This window comes from Megascapheus bottae, chromosome 14, assembly GCF_031878675.1.
Source record: "Megascapheus bottae isolate mThoBot1 chromosome 14, mThoBot2.hap1, whole genome shotgun sequence".
Taxonomy (NCBI): Eukaryota; Metazoa; Chordata; class Mammalia; order Rodentia; family Geomyidae; genus Megascapheus; species Megascapheus bottae.
This window is the reverse complement of record NC_143522.1, coordinates 31642280-31656895: the sequence shown is the minus strand read 5'-3', so window position 1 is coordinate 31656895 and position 14616 is coordinate 31642280. Positions and strand designations below refer to the sequence as shown.

General features: G+C 44.6%; 1 protein-coding gene across 2 annotated transcripts in view; it reads right to left on the bottom strand.

Moving 5' to 3' along the window:
- Tdrd9 (tudor domain containing 9) overlaps positions 1 to 14616 on the bottom strand; it is an 82236-nt gene that overhangs the window by 37908 nt on the left and 29712 nt on the right. For both annotated transcript variants that reach the window (XM_090344932.1, XM_090344933.1), the window contains exons 8-12: positions 10973 to 11076; positions 6111 to 6175; positions 4219 to 4273; positions 3984 to 4068; positions 2153 to 2210 (exon numbers count right to left, since the gene is read on the bottom strand). In XM_090344932.1, coding sequence (XP_090201058.1) covers positions 2153 to 2210; positions 3984 to 4068; positions 4219 to 4273; positions 6111 to 6175; positions 10973 to 11076 — 367 coding nt within the window. The remainder of the gene's footprint in view (positions 1 to 2152; positions 2211 to 3983; positions 4069 to 4218; positions 4274 to 6110; positions 6176 to 10972; positions 11077 to 14616) is intronic.

The window sequence follows — 14616 nt, the reverse complement described above, 5'->3', positions numbered from 1 at the left end:
TTCTATTAATTACAATAAAAATATATGAAAGAAAACAACAACCTGGACATGTGGCCTTTGGAATGAAGGAGTCCTGAGAAACCTCACTCACACCACCTAAGACAGGGAGAGCCCCCCTTGCAAGGACTGAGGGCATTGGACACACAGAATGTATAACCTATAAGCCTCCAGGTGCTATAAGAGAGCCTACCAATATTCCCTCAAAAGAGTTATGGTCACAACAGTGGCGAAGCATGGCCGAGGCCTGCACCATCTGCCTGTGGATGGGTGGAGCAAGTTACTTGTTTCTGTGAGGCACAGAGCTAGAGCCTGGCAGCCCCCTCTGGCAGTCCTCCTGTCTCACCCTCTAGGGTCATGTTGGCTGTCTTCCCTCCCACCTCCCAGGCTGATTCTGCCCCTTCAGACTGCACCACACAACACCCTCCCTTTGCACAACTGCTTTCCATCCTCTCGTGACACAAACCCTGATACAACTTTGGTGAATTTAGTGTCACAGAACCAGGGCCAGCTGCCTCTATTCTCTCTGACCTCACACAACCTCTCCCTATCACCAAGCCTCCCACTCTACTTCACCAGCCCAGTGGCATGCTCTCCACCATAGCTCCAAGGAGGAACTCCCACTGCCTTTCTCCTCCATGCTGGGGCCCTGACTCAACCTCCCCCACTGAGGCCTAACACCATCCCTCATGCACACCCCAACCCTGAGCTCTCTCCTGACCAGGAAAGCACAAGCTCCTAAGCTACATGGCATGTGGGCACTAATTCTGATGCCAGCATATCCTGGTGAAGGACAATTCTCTCTCTGCCCTAGGCATCCTACATGGTCTGAGGAGAAAACACGGTGGCCTTTTTGTTCTTTCCCACTTGGCCACATTTAGGGATCTAGTCCATGTCTTCTGCTCAGGTCTCTCTCTCCAAACCACTGCTCCTCCCATGCCTGCCTCCACTGTCGGCCCCTCAGCCCTCTCCCTAAGAACTTGGATCGGCACCCACACTCCCAGCATCACCCTCCCCAGCCAATGTGCTGCTAGTCTTGAAAAGGAAAACACATTCTCATGGTCTCACCTCCCCTCAGCCACTGACCAATTTTCTGCTACCCTTTACAGCAAAGTGACCCAAGAGAAAGCTCGTCTGATACCCCATCCATTTCTTTCTTTCTTTCTGCCAGTCCTGGGGCTTGAACTCTGGGCCTGGGCTGTCCCTGAGCTCCTTTTGCTCTACCACTTGAGCCACAGCACCAGTTCCAGCTTTTTCTGTCATCAGAGAGAAGGGTCTCACAGACTTTGCTGCCTGGGCTGGCTTTGAAATGTGATCCTCAGACCTCAGCCTCCTGAGTAGCTAGGATCACAGGGGAGCCACTGGTGCCCCCAGCTCTTTCCCAAGCCCGCTGCAAGCAGGCTTTCACTTCCACCAAAACAGCCTTTGTCGAAGTCACTGAGGGTGTCTAGACGGCCATTTCCATGGCCAGTTTCAGTCTTCCTTACCAACAAGTGATGGGCTTCGGCCCTCTCGTCTCAATCCACTGTCCTATTTGTCTCCAGAACTCCATGCTCAGCGAGCTTTGGGGAAGGGTTCTTTTCCCAGGTCTGTGCATTCTCTTGAAAATGAGGTCAGCTCCCAGCCTCACATACTGCCACTCACGCCTCAGTCCTGGTTTCCCACTTACACCAGGGTCACCCTCAGCACCCCACCCTGCCCTGGGACGCTGCTTCCCTGGTTTCCCAGGCCACGCATCCTAGGAGTAGCTCCCTCAGTTCCCTAGGTCCCCCAGCAAGTCCCCCATGGCCTGGCCTCCAGAATTCACCCGGAAACTCTGATCCGAATATACACCAAAGTGGGCCTCAGAATGACCTGTAGGTCATATGATTTCTCCCCCCCCCCCCGGCCCCAAAGCTACTTCTTCCCTGGTTCATTTTCTTGTATAGCATTTGTCCTTTCCAGACACTAGTCCCACAAAGGCAACACCCCAACACCTGAGAGTAACCTTGCCCCAGTGAGACCACTTGTTCAAGGAGGAGGTGGCAAACCAGTGTGAAGGACCTAGGTGAGCCTCTTTTTCTAAGCAGAGGAAGAGGAGGGACAGTGACAACTGCTGCAGGCACCAAGGAGCCTTGGATGCCCCAGTGGGGAGGCAAGCAGCTAGAGACCCTACCATACTTGACATCAGGAACCGTGACGGAGCTCTCTGCAATGTTGGTAGACAGGATAATCTGTGAACATCAAAGACTCTCATCAGGTTCTCCTTCCACTATGCATACCATTATACAGAGTTTGTTTAAAAAAACAAAAAACCTTCACATTGAATACTATTACTCTTAAATAAACAGCTCACATTAGCCACTTTTGCTATTTTATTCAAATCATAATTGATCAAGAAGCCCCTGGAGCATGGAAAACCAGTCACACACAATGCTTTAAGCGTTTTGCAGCAGCAGCAGCAGCAAGAGCCAGGCACTAAGAGCTCACACATAATTCTAGCTACTGGGGAGGTTAAGAATAGGAGACTCTTATTTTGAGATCAACCTGGGCACATCTGCATGATCCCATCTCAACCTTTCTCAACCTCCCACACCCTCAAAAAAACAAAGCAACAGGAAAGAGACAAAGCTGCTCCTGACCCTGCCAAGGAACGGTGGAATGGAACGTGGAACGACCAGGGGCAAAAGTCAATCTGGATGAAGGGCTGGAACTGTGAGTACCTGGGCACATCATTCAAGGTCTAGGCTGTCCCCAAATTCCAAACATTCTCAGAGGAATCAGGGAAGTCGTCCTACAGGCTCCCACTGCTCCCTGATCATCTCAGGCAGCAAGGAAGGATCATCATCAAGACAATCCCCACACAAACCGAAAACCTCCAGAAAGGTTTAGACCATGGCTTCTCTAACAAAGTCACCAGAGGAGAGTCAGGAACATCATGGAATCCCTACTCTGAGACACACCAAAGAATAATTAAATGACACCAAAACTTAGCTAGGGGCAGTGGCTCCTATCTGAGATCTGAGGATCCCAGTTCAAAGCCAGCCCAGGCAGGATAATCTTATTGCTAATAAACTACTCAGGAGAAGTCTGAAGTGGCACTGTGGCTCAAGTGGTAGAGCACTAAGCTCAGAGTCAGTGCCCAGGCATTAAGTTCTATTTCCCTAGGCACTGTGGTACACACCTGTTCCAGCATTTGGGAAACTGGGTCAAGTGCATCTCATATTCAAGGCCAGTCTAGACTATACAAGGAACCCTATCTCAAAAAAAAAAAAAAAAAAAAAAAGGCAGGCACAGTGGCTCACACCTGTAATCCTAGCTACTCAGGAGGCTGAGATATGAGGATCTCAGGTTCAAAGCTTCAAAGCCAGCCCGGGCACTAAAGACCATGAGACTCTTATCTCCAATTAACCACCAGAAAACTGAAAGTGGCACTGTGGCTCAAGAGGTAGGGTTGTAGCCTTGAGCTGAAGAACTCAGGAGAAATGCCTAGGCCCAGAGTTCAAGCTCCATGACCAATGTAAAAAACAAAAAAAACAGACATGGTGGCTCACGCCTGTAATCCTATCTACTCAGGAAGCTGAGATCTGAGGATCACTGTTCAAAGCCCAAGCACTAAAGACCATGAGACTCTTATCTTCAATTTACTAGAAAACGGGAAGTGGGGCTGTGGCTCAAGGGGTAGGGCAGTAGCCTTGAGCTGCAAAGCTCAGGGTCAGCTCCCAGGCCCAGAGTTCAAGCCCCATGACCCACACACAGACACAGACACAGACACAGACACACAGACACACAGACACACAGACACACACACACACACACACACACAATCTTACCTTTGTAGCAGAGTGATTTACAAAATAAATCACAAGTGGCAGAACTGGCTCATCAAGCACTGTTGAGGTGACTTACCACTAGCTGTAGACAAAGGAGGCCAACGCACCACATCTTTCCTAAGTAGACCCTCTAAGGAAATGACCTCAAGTGCGTGAACTTCCCAGCCTTCCTACCTTTCTGTACCCGGGGACTGGACTTAAAAATACATTGTTCTGTTCTTCTAAAGTCACACTGGAATGGAGTGGATAGACCTGCAATCTAAGAAACAAGTTTCTAAAATAAAACATCACATGCTATACATGAGATACAAAAGCAAGTTAACTGTTCACCGAGATGATTAAAAATTTGTAAGTCATAAACAACAGAATGCTCTGAAGGTAAAAAGGAAGCCACATCATTTAAGCATACCTTTTGTGAATCATGTTTGTGAGAAGTTCATGCATATAGTTTATTTCACCCAGACCTAGGGGAAATGAAAAGACAAATTTGTATTTATTACTGAAAATTAACCTTTAAATTAGAAGGGTATTTTTTTCAAAGAAGGCCCCTAACAATCCCTTCTATTTAACTTTACCCTTTTTATCTAAGTGTATCAGAACTACAACCAGAAATACAAGACACTAACTAGTAGTAACTCAAAAATATTAAAATAGGTATATCTTTCTAATGCTTTTCTTTGTGAAGCAGTTAACTACAAGTAGGTATTACCAATATGACTAATTTTACATTTCTAGCTTCAAAACTTCCTAATGTCTTAATAAGTATGCAAAAAAATTTCTGATAAAACCATTTTTTTTGCTAGTCCCAGGCCTTGAATTCAGGGCCTGGGAACTGCCTCTGAGCTTCTGTTACTCAATGCTAGTGCTCTACCACTTAAGCCACAATGCCACTTTCAGCTTTTTCTGAGTAGTTTATTGGAGATAAAAGTCTTACACACTTTCCTGCCCAGACTGGCTTAAAACGATGACCCTGGAGCCAGGAGTTTGGCCTAGTGGTAGAGTGTTTGCCTAGCATGCACAAAGACCTGGGTTTGATTCCTTGGTACCATGTACATAGAAAAAAGCCGGAAGTGGTGCTGTGGCTCAAGTGGTAGAGCTCTAGCTTTGAGAAAGTCCAAGGACAGTGCTCAGGTCCTGAGCTCAAGCCAGGACTGGAAAAAAAAAATAGATGACCCTCAGATCTCAGCATCCTGAGTAGCTGGGTTATAGGCATGAGCCACTGGCATCCAGCAATAACAAACGAACAACCAAATAAATTTATTTTTAAACCAGATGTGGTAGTACACTCCTGTAATCCCGGAATCGAGACAGAGGTAGGAGGATTGTGAGTTTGAGGTTAGCTAGGGTTATGTGGAGACGCTGTTTAAAAAAAAAAAAAGGCAAAGCAAAATAATTCTTCGACTGGGGTGCAGTTCAGTAGTAGAGCACATAAAACCTTGGTTCAACCCTGACATGCAATAAATGATCAGACTTTTTTAACTTGGTCATCAAAATATGCTAACTCTTTCATTAGGTTCAAACACACTTGAACATAGTTTGTGCGTGCGTGCGTGTGTGTGTGTGTGTGTGTGTGTGTGTGTGTGTGTGCCTTTTGCCTCACATCCTGAATTACAAGTATTTAGGACTGTTATGGATTCAAACTGTGTCCCCCAAAAAGATACCCTGAAGTCCCAGCCTGCTAACTCTGAATGTGACCTTATTTGGAAATGGAGTCACTGCAGATGACATCAATGATGAGGCCACAACAGCGTAAGAGAGCCCCTCAACCCCAGAAGACTGGTTTCCTCAAGAAAAAGGGGAAGAGACAAACACCCAGAGAATGCCACAACACAGAAACAGAGAACAGTGACACAGCTACAGGCTAAGAACACCAAAGACTGATGACCATAACCAGAAGCTAGCAATACACCAACAAGAAGGGAGTGCACATACGACTTCAAAAGGATTACAGTTTTGCTGGCATCTTGATTTTGAACAACAGTGAATCAAAGTAAATCTTTCTTCTCTCCCCCTCTCTCTCCCTCTCCTCCCTCCTCTGTCTTTCTCTCTCTCTCTCTCTCTCTCTCTCTCTCTCTCTCTCTCTCTCTCTCTCTGTATATATATATATATACATATATATGTTTTAAAGTCCTCAATGTCTCTCTTTATATATATGTATGTTTATGTTTATATTTATATATGTTTTAAAGCCCTCAAAGTCACATTTGTTTATGTTCTCAGTGTCTAGAAAGAATAAATAATATGGACAATAGTTTTCAAAATATGTGCTGTCCAGTGTTGTAAAGGCAAGCAACAACATACCTGGCAAAAACACCAATACACTGCTCCGCTCTGACACAAACTGGGCCCCTGACCAGGTCTTGTTTCTGTCACAATGAAAGATACATAAATGTGAACTGAGGCTGAAACAGGCCCTGCTCTGTGACAATCCTGACGCTACTAGCTTCAGACCAAGTGATATTCTTATTCTTTTTTTTTTTTTTTTAGTTATGGGACTTGAACTCTGGGTGTTGTCTCTGAGCTCTTTAGTTCAAGGCTAGCACTCTACCACTTGAGCCACAGCACCACTTCTGGTTTTCTAGTGGTTAATTGGAGATAAGAGTTGTCCCTGAAGGAAAATAAAGAGAAATTCACACACACTCCCAGCAGTGATGCCACAGGTCATCAAAGACTAAGAACATATCTGAAAGTTAGCCAGAGTACAAGAGAAGCCAGAACAATGTCATCTGAATACAGAAAGAACAAGAGAAATTATATCTCAACAATGCTAAATAAAATTAGAAAAAGGAATTTAAGGCAACACATCCACAGTAACTTACAATCTGTACAGGCTGGGCCTCAACAAATTTGGGGTTCTGGAACATTTTGAATTTGAATTTCAGAATACGGGTGCTTAGCCAGTGAAATCTATGCAAACATTCCAAAACTGGAAAAACTCCAAAACTGAAAACTCTTCTTGTTTCAAGCTTGCATTTTGGGTAAGGGTAACTCAAATCTGTACCAAAGAGATGGAACTGCATTTCCAGAATGAGAGCAAGGCAGCAGTGGCGCACATCTATAATCCTAGCTACTCAAGAAGCTGAGGTCTAGAGAATTAAGGTTGGTTCAAGGTCAGATGGACAGAAAAATCTGAGACTCCATCTAAAAAACAAGCTTGAAAAAAAGAATAGTAGAGCACCAGCCAAGCAAACTCAAGGTCCTAAGTTCAAAACCTCTGTACTGGCAGGGAGAGACAAAAAAAAAGAGGCAGAAACAGACACAGAGAAACACAAAGAAAGAGATGAGAGTTTGGCCTAGCAATAGAGTGCTTGCTTACCAAGCACAAAGACCGGGGTTCGATTCCTTGGTAGTACCACATACATACAAAAAAGCTGGAAGTGGTGCTGTGGCTCAAGTGGTAGAGGACTAATCTTGAGGAAAGCCCAAGGACAGTGCTCAGGCCCTGAGTTCAGTCCCCAAGACAAGAAAGAAAGAAAGAAAGAAAGAAAGAAAGAAAGAAAGAGAAAAAGTGAATGAGTTATGTCAGTTAGCTAGATTAAGTACAAACTGTCTATACACATCAAAGCATCATGCTGCATCCTGAATTAAGAGTAAAATATAACCCGTTTGTCTGTTTGTGGGTCATGGGCTTGAACTCACTTGGCCTGGGTGGTGTCCCTGAGCTCTTCAGCTCAAGGCTGCCGCCCTATCCTTGAGGCCAAGCCCCACTTCCCATTTTCTAGAAGTTAATTGGCGATAAGAGTCCCAGGTCCTTTTGTGCCCAGGCTGGCTTTAAACCTTGATCCTCAGATCTCAGCCTCCTGAGTAGCTAGAATTACAGGCATGAGCCACTGTGCCTGGCTAGATTGTTGCTGTTGTTTTTAATTTAAGTAAAGAAAAATATGAATAAAAAAATTAGCTAAATAAAAATAAAACATTTAGGGCTGGGAGTTTGGCCTAGTGGTAGTGTTTGCCTAGCATCCACAAAGACCCGCGTTTGATTCCTCGGTACCACATACATAGAAAAAAGCCGGAAGTGGTGCTGTGGCTCAAGTGGTAGAACTCTAGCCTTGAGAATGCCCAAGGATAGTGCTCAGGCCCTGAGCTCAAGCCCAGGACTGGCAAAAAACGAAAACAAAAACAAAAAATGTTTACTAACAGATTCTTCTTTCTCCACACCCCAACCCTGAGTCCCAGGGCTTGAACCCAGGGCCTGAGCACTGTCCTTGGGCTTTCTCTAGGCTGAGCCACAGCACCACTTCCAGCTTTTTCTATGTATATGGTACTGAGGAATCAAACCTGTACTAGGCTAAACTTCTAACCCATTACAAACAGATTTTTTGTTGTTGTCAGTTGTGGGACTTAAACTTTGGGTATGGACACTGTCCCTGAGCTCTTCAGCTACAAGCTACCACCCTACCCTTGAGCCACAATGCCACTTCCAGTTTTCTGGTGACTAATTGGAGATAAGAGTCTCAAAGACTTTTTAGTGCCCTGACTGGCTTTGAATTGAAATCCTCAGATCTCAGTTTCCTGAGTAGCTAGGATTACAGGCGTGAGCCACTGCACCTGGCTCCAACAGATTCTTTAAAGGGTAATTTGGGAAGAATGAAAGTGATCTGGGAAAGAAAACCTAAATTTAAAAATTAAACATTAATTTAGGAGCATTTACCTAAGGCCTTTCAGAGAAAAGCCATCCAGCTATCAAGTTCTGGTTGGCAGTAAGATACAGAATGTCCATTTCCATTGTTTGTTGTTCCAAGTTATCAACGTTACTTAAGAGCTGTAGGGAATTAGGGCGGTGAAGGTCCATAGTGGAGTACAGCACTTTTTTTATTAAAGAATTTATTAACGTTGATTTTTACATCATATTTTAAATGACAAGTTTAACAAACAAGTGTTCAAGGAGGGAATCTCTATTTACAATCACTGGGACTTAGAATTTAGAACTTAATCAAAATTAGGCTAAGGGTTTGTATGTCATAGAAAAACATTAATTTAAGAAATAAAACATTATGTCTATAGAGTCATAGGTTTTTATGTCTATATAGTTTTGTTTATATTTCCATTACCATGTCCATAGCTTTGGGTATGCAGTTATTGAGTCCTCTCTCTTGTACTCTTTGGATTTAATAGCCACATATTAAGGATACCATGCGCCTTTTGTTCCTTAGGTCTTGACTTGTCTCACTCAACAGGATTCGCTCTAGACTCATCCATTTCCCTGTGAATGCCATTATTTTATGTTGGCTATGTAGAATTCCATTGTGTATATATACCACATTTTCTGTATCCATTCATCTGCAGGAGGGCATCTGGATTGTTTCCATCGCCTGGCTATTGTGTATAGTGCAGAGATGAACATAGCTGAGCAGGTGTCCTTATCATATCTTGGGTCATGCTGTTCAGGATGGATGCCCAGGAGTGGTATGGCGGGATCATAGGGAAGGTCTATTTTCAGTTCTTTAAGGCACCTCCACACTGCTTTCCAGAGTGGCTGAACTAGTGTGCATTCCCACCAGCAGTGTAGTAGGGTTCCTTTTTCTCCACAACCCCGCCAGCATTTGTCGTTGTCTGAGTTCAAAATCTTGGCCATTCTTATTGGGGTAAGATGGTATCTTAGGGTTGTTTTTATTTGCATTTCCTTTATGACCATGGATGATGAACATTTTCTCATATGCTTTTCTGCCATTTTTATCTCTTCTTCGGATAGGTCTCTCTTTAGTTCCCTTGCCCATTTAATGAATGGTTTATTGGGTTTGGGGGGAATTAGTTTCTTGAGTTCCCTGTAGATACTGGATATTAAGCATTTGTCAGATGTATTGTTGGTGAATATCTTTTCCTAGTTGCTTGGCTGTCTCTCTACCTTTGCGACAATGTTTTCATCTGTACAGAAACTTTTTATTTTTAGGTAGTCCCATTTATCGAGTCTCTCTCCAATTTGTTGTGACCCTGGGATTCTGTTCAGGAATCTTTTGCCTGTGCCTATGAGTTCCAGTGTCTCTCCTACTTTATCATGTAGCGGCTTCATGGTTTCCAGTCTGACGTTGAGGTCTTTGATCCACTTTGAGTTTATGCTTGTGCATGGTGAAAGGCTAGGGTCAATTTTTAGTTTTCTGCATGTGGCTGCCCAGTTTTGCCAGCACCAGTAATTGAATAGACTGTGTTTGTTCCACTGTGTATCTTTGGCTCCTTTGTCAAATACAAGTTGCCTATAGGTATATGGTTCTAATTCTGGGTCTTCTATTCTGTTCCACTGATTTCTGGCCTGTTTTTGTGCCAATACCAAGCGGTTTTTGTAATTATGGCTCTATAGTAGAGTTTGAAGTCTGGTATTGTAATACCACCAGCATTGCTCTTTTTGCCTAGAATTGTTTCGGCTATTCTAGGTCTTTTCTTGTTCCATATGAATCTTGGGATTGTATCTTCTTCTTTTTTTTTTTTGCCAGTCCTGGGCTTGAGCTCAGGGTTTAAGCACTGTCCTTGGACTTTCTCAAGGCTAGAGCTCTACCACTTGAGCCTCAGCACCACTTCCGGCTTTTGGCTATGTATGTGGGGTACCGAGGAATTGAACCCGGGTCTTCGTGCATGCTAGGCAAGCACTCTACCACTAGGCCAAACTCCCGGCCCCTGGATTGTATCTTCTATTTCAGTAAAGAATGTCTTTGGGATTTTGATGGGGATTGCATTGAATTTGTATATCAATTTTGGCAGTATAGCCATTTTCACTATGTTGTTTCTCCCTAGCCATGAGCATGGGATGTCTTTCCATTTCCTAGTGTCCTCTTTAATTTCTTGAGTACAGCATTTTTTAAATTAGGCCCTAGCACACAGAGCCTAAAAACTGTTCTGAAGGGAGAAAATTCCCCAACTTCCAAAAGCTTGATAAGAGAATAGAAGCCTGGTTATATGTCAGCAACACACATCCCTCACACGTGAAAACAAGGATACAGAAAGCTCATGTCTGGAAAAGCTATCTTTCCTCCAGGCTGCTGATCCCAGCTTTTAAAACCATCAGTCCTAAAACTGCACTGATGTGGCTGGGACTACCTACTTTAAGTAGAACTTTCCAGTAAAACACATCCAAACACTATCTATAGTGTCTGCTGAATGAGCATCCATAGCTGTATGGTAATCAACAAAACACCCACAAGCTAGACACTAGACAGTAGAGTAACTCTTACCCACTCTCCTTCATGTCTAAGTCATCAAACATCTGGATTAGGGAGACAGCAACTTCATAGATATCCTTCGTTATCAGTGGTTCCTCCAGGCGATGCGGAGAGAGCTGAAGACAGCAAAAGACAAAACTCAGGATACCAAAATAGGATTCAGAGGAAATGCTGGGTTGGATGGGTGCCTCATTCCTTTAATGTCCTAAGTAAAATTAATATAACCCTAAGCACTGGCTGCACTTTGCACGGCTCAGAACACCCATCACAAGACTCAGCCACAGGAGCAGGACTGGGGGCAGAGGGGGCACAACAGGACAGGGAGGGTGCAGAATCTCTCCCCAGGGCACAGGGGAAGTTACGTCACACATCTAGGGAACCTAGGAGTTGTTTCTAATCTCAAGCCAGCCTCTCCTGCCTCCTAAATCCCCAAGATTCCACCATCTCCCCATTTTGGAAGTAACGAGACACAGCTGTGTCATATCTCTCGTCCGCCACTGTGCCTTAAGAACATAACCACAGGCAAGTGCCAGTGGCTGGCACCTGTAATTCTGGTTGAGATCTGAGAACTGTGAGTCAAAGCCAGGACAGGCAGAAAAGTCAATGACACTCTTATCTCCACTAAACTACGAAATAAATAAGCTGGATGTGGAGCTGTAGCTCAAGTAGTAGAGCACCGGGCTCAAATGAAAAAGCTGTGGGATAGCACTCAGGCTCGAGACAAAGTTAAAAAGAAAGGAAAGGAAAAAGAAGAAAAGAACATAAGCTCATGTTAAGGCAGCCATGGGGATTTCTGGACCAGTCTAACGGTGCATCCCACAACCACACGGGGCCCAGGTGACTGGACAAGGCTCCTCTAGCCCCTCTGCAGACTGCTGAGCAGCAAGCACACTCAACTATCTGCCCCTCTCCAGGAGGGGAGCGCCCAGCTGCCTGCTCATCCACTACACCACACCAGGGCTACAGCACAAGTCCCTCATGAATACTCTAGAGCCTTTCTCTTGTCTTGTTGTGTTGTATTGTGTTTTGCCTGCTGTGTGTTAGGCCTTGGAGAAACACCAAAGCTCAAACCTGTGTTTTCTGAATTGAGACACCGCAACCTAGTACAAAAGCCCTACATCCAAGGACAGAGTGTGGGAAGAGCAGGCTCTCCCAAAGCAGGCACTCAGGTGCTCAGCCACTATCTGCAGAGTAAAGAAGAAGTCACAATGTGGGCCCTTGCCCACCTGCTACAGGAGAGTATCGTGCCCTGGCTGGCAAGGGAGGGGCACAAGAAGCCAGTGAGAGCCAGGCACTAGCGGCTCACACTTGTAATCTTAACTACTTGAGAGGCTGAGATCTGCGGATCCCCATTCACAGCCAGCCCAGGCAGGGAAGTCCCCACGAGACGCCTAGCTCCAAATTAACCACTCAAAAGCCACAAGTGGTGCTATGACTCAAGTGGTAGAGCACTATCATTGAACACAAAGAGGCCGAGGAACAGCACCCAGGCCGTGAATTCAAGCCCACAACAACAGAAGAAAAAAAAAGAAGCAAGTAAGAGAAAAGGCACTTTAGAGCAAGAAAGCCAAGATAGCTGTGCACCCGGTTAAGCTGATTAAAGATCTAAAAATAAGAAAACCCTAATGTAAAAAAATATATATATCTAAAAGCTGTGCGGTAGGGCGGTAGGGAGGGAGGGCATGGTCCCCAAACAACACACCATGCGCCTGAGTAGAGGCGTGCAATGCTCTACTTCTGTGATGGCTATGGATCATAGATGGTCAAGTCACCATTTCATTAAGGGTATATTTACATCTTATATACTTTTTCTAAGGATGTTCATACAAAGAAAGTTGAAAACAAAGAATGAAAAGAACTCTTCACAGGATACAGAAAAATAAAATGTAGGTATGTTCTAGGGGAGCCAACTGGCCAGCAGTGTCAAGTGTCAGAGGCACCAGGTAAGCCTAGAGCTGAGCTCCCCTGACTCAGCAAGGGATCTACGAGGGCCCTAGCAAACCCACCTGAGCTGAGTAGGATAGCAAAGTCATGCTGTTTAAACAGCTGCAGAGAGAGGCAGAGAAACAGAGATCCCAAGTCCAGACAGAAGTCACAAAAGATGCAGAGAAACCCAGGGGGTCAAGAGACTGGTAAAGACAGGTGCATAAACAGCTTCCCCTGCTTCCAGGACAGCACCCTTGAGTGCATATGTGCATGTGCTCTGCGTGGACTCAGGGCCTCGTTGCTATGCTCACCACAGCCACAGCAACACTTCCAACTTTTTGGTGGTCAACTGAAGATAAGAGTAATATGAACTTTCCTTCCCTGTGATGGCTTCAAAGCATAATCCTCAGATCTCAGCCTCGCTGGGAAGCTAGGATTACAGATGAGCATTGAGACCAGCTTGTGATCACACTTTAAGTAATTTTTATTACGGCTTGGCACAGTGGCTCATGCCAGTAATCCTGACTACTCAGGAGGCTGAGATCGAGGATCCTGGTCCAAAGCCAGCCTAGGCTCTAAAGTCTATGAGATTCTTACTAACCACCAGAAAACTGGAAGTGACACTGTGGCTTAAGGGGTAGGACAGTAGCCTTGAGCTGAAGAGTCCAGGCCGAGAGTTCAAGTCCCATAACTAACCAAAAAAAATGTATTACCTTCAAGTAGTTGCACAAGGGGTTCAATATGTTACCTTATGAATACAACATATCTTGATCATCAATCATTCTCCCCATCTCCTTCAACCCCACATACCTCTTCAATTTACCTAGTCCCATGGTCACATGTGTACACTGAATGTTATGACGGCACTGGCTCAGATTCCGTCTCTCCATTCATCTACCCCCACTTCCCTTGATCATACCCCACCATACACACACATTCACACACACACACACACACACCCCTCTGCTTCCTGGTGTCCATTTTGTTAAACTGTGGTTAGTTATTCAAAGGAGTCCATTATTGGAATCTTCCCCTGCATATACCATATGTTAATGTGCTTGTTGTGTATGCATGAATATGACCCTGTATATGTTTACCTGTGTGTGAGAGGGTAATTTAGATCCAAATGCCACACAGCAGTAAAAACACACATCCTTTGTCTCTTTAAATCTGACTTACTTCACTTGACATAATTTCTTCCTGGTCCTTCCATTTCCTGATAGATGAGGAAGTTCCATTGTGTGGGGGGGTGGATGGATGGATGGATGGATGGATAGATAGATAGACAGACAGACAGACAGACAGACAGGATAGACAGATAGGCAGGCAGGCAGATATCACATTTTCTTGATCCATTCATCTACTGAAGGGCAGCTGGACAGTTTCCCTAACTTGGCTATGGTAAATAGTGCAGTAAGGAAGATGGATATGCAAATATCTTTGCTGTCTCCTAACTTGCAATCTTTTGGATAGATGTCTGCGTATGGTATTGATGGATTATGGAGTAAATTTATGACTATTGAGAATTCCTCCAATTGCCTTCCACAATGATTATGTTGTCTGTATTCTTAGCTGTTCTTACTGAACAAGATAAATATTAGAAAATGTAATCAAAACAATATTCGTGGGCCATGAGTATGGCCTAGCGGTAGAGTGCTTGCCTAGCATGCACAAAGCCCTAAGTTCGATTCCTCAGTATCACATAAACATAAAAGGCAAGAAGTGATGTT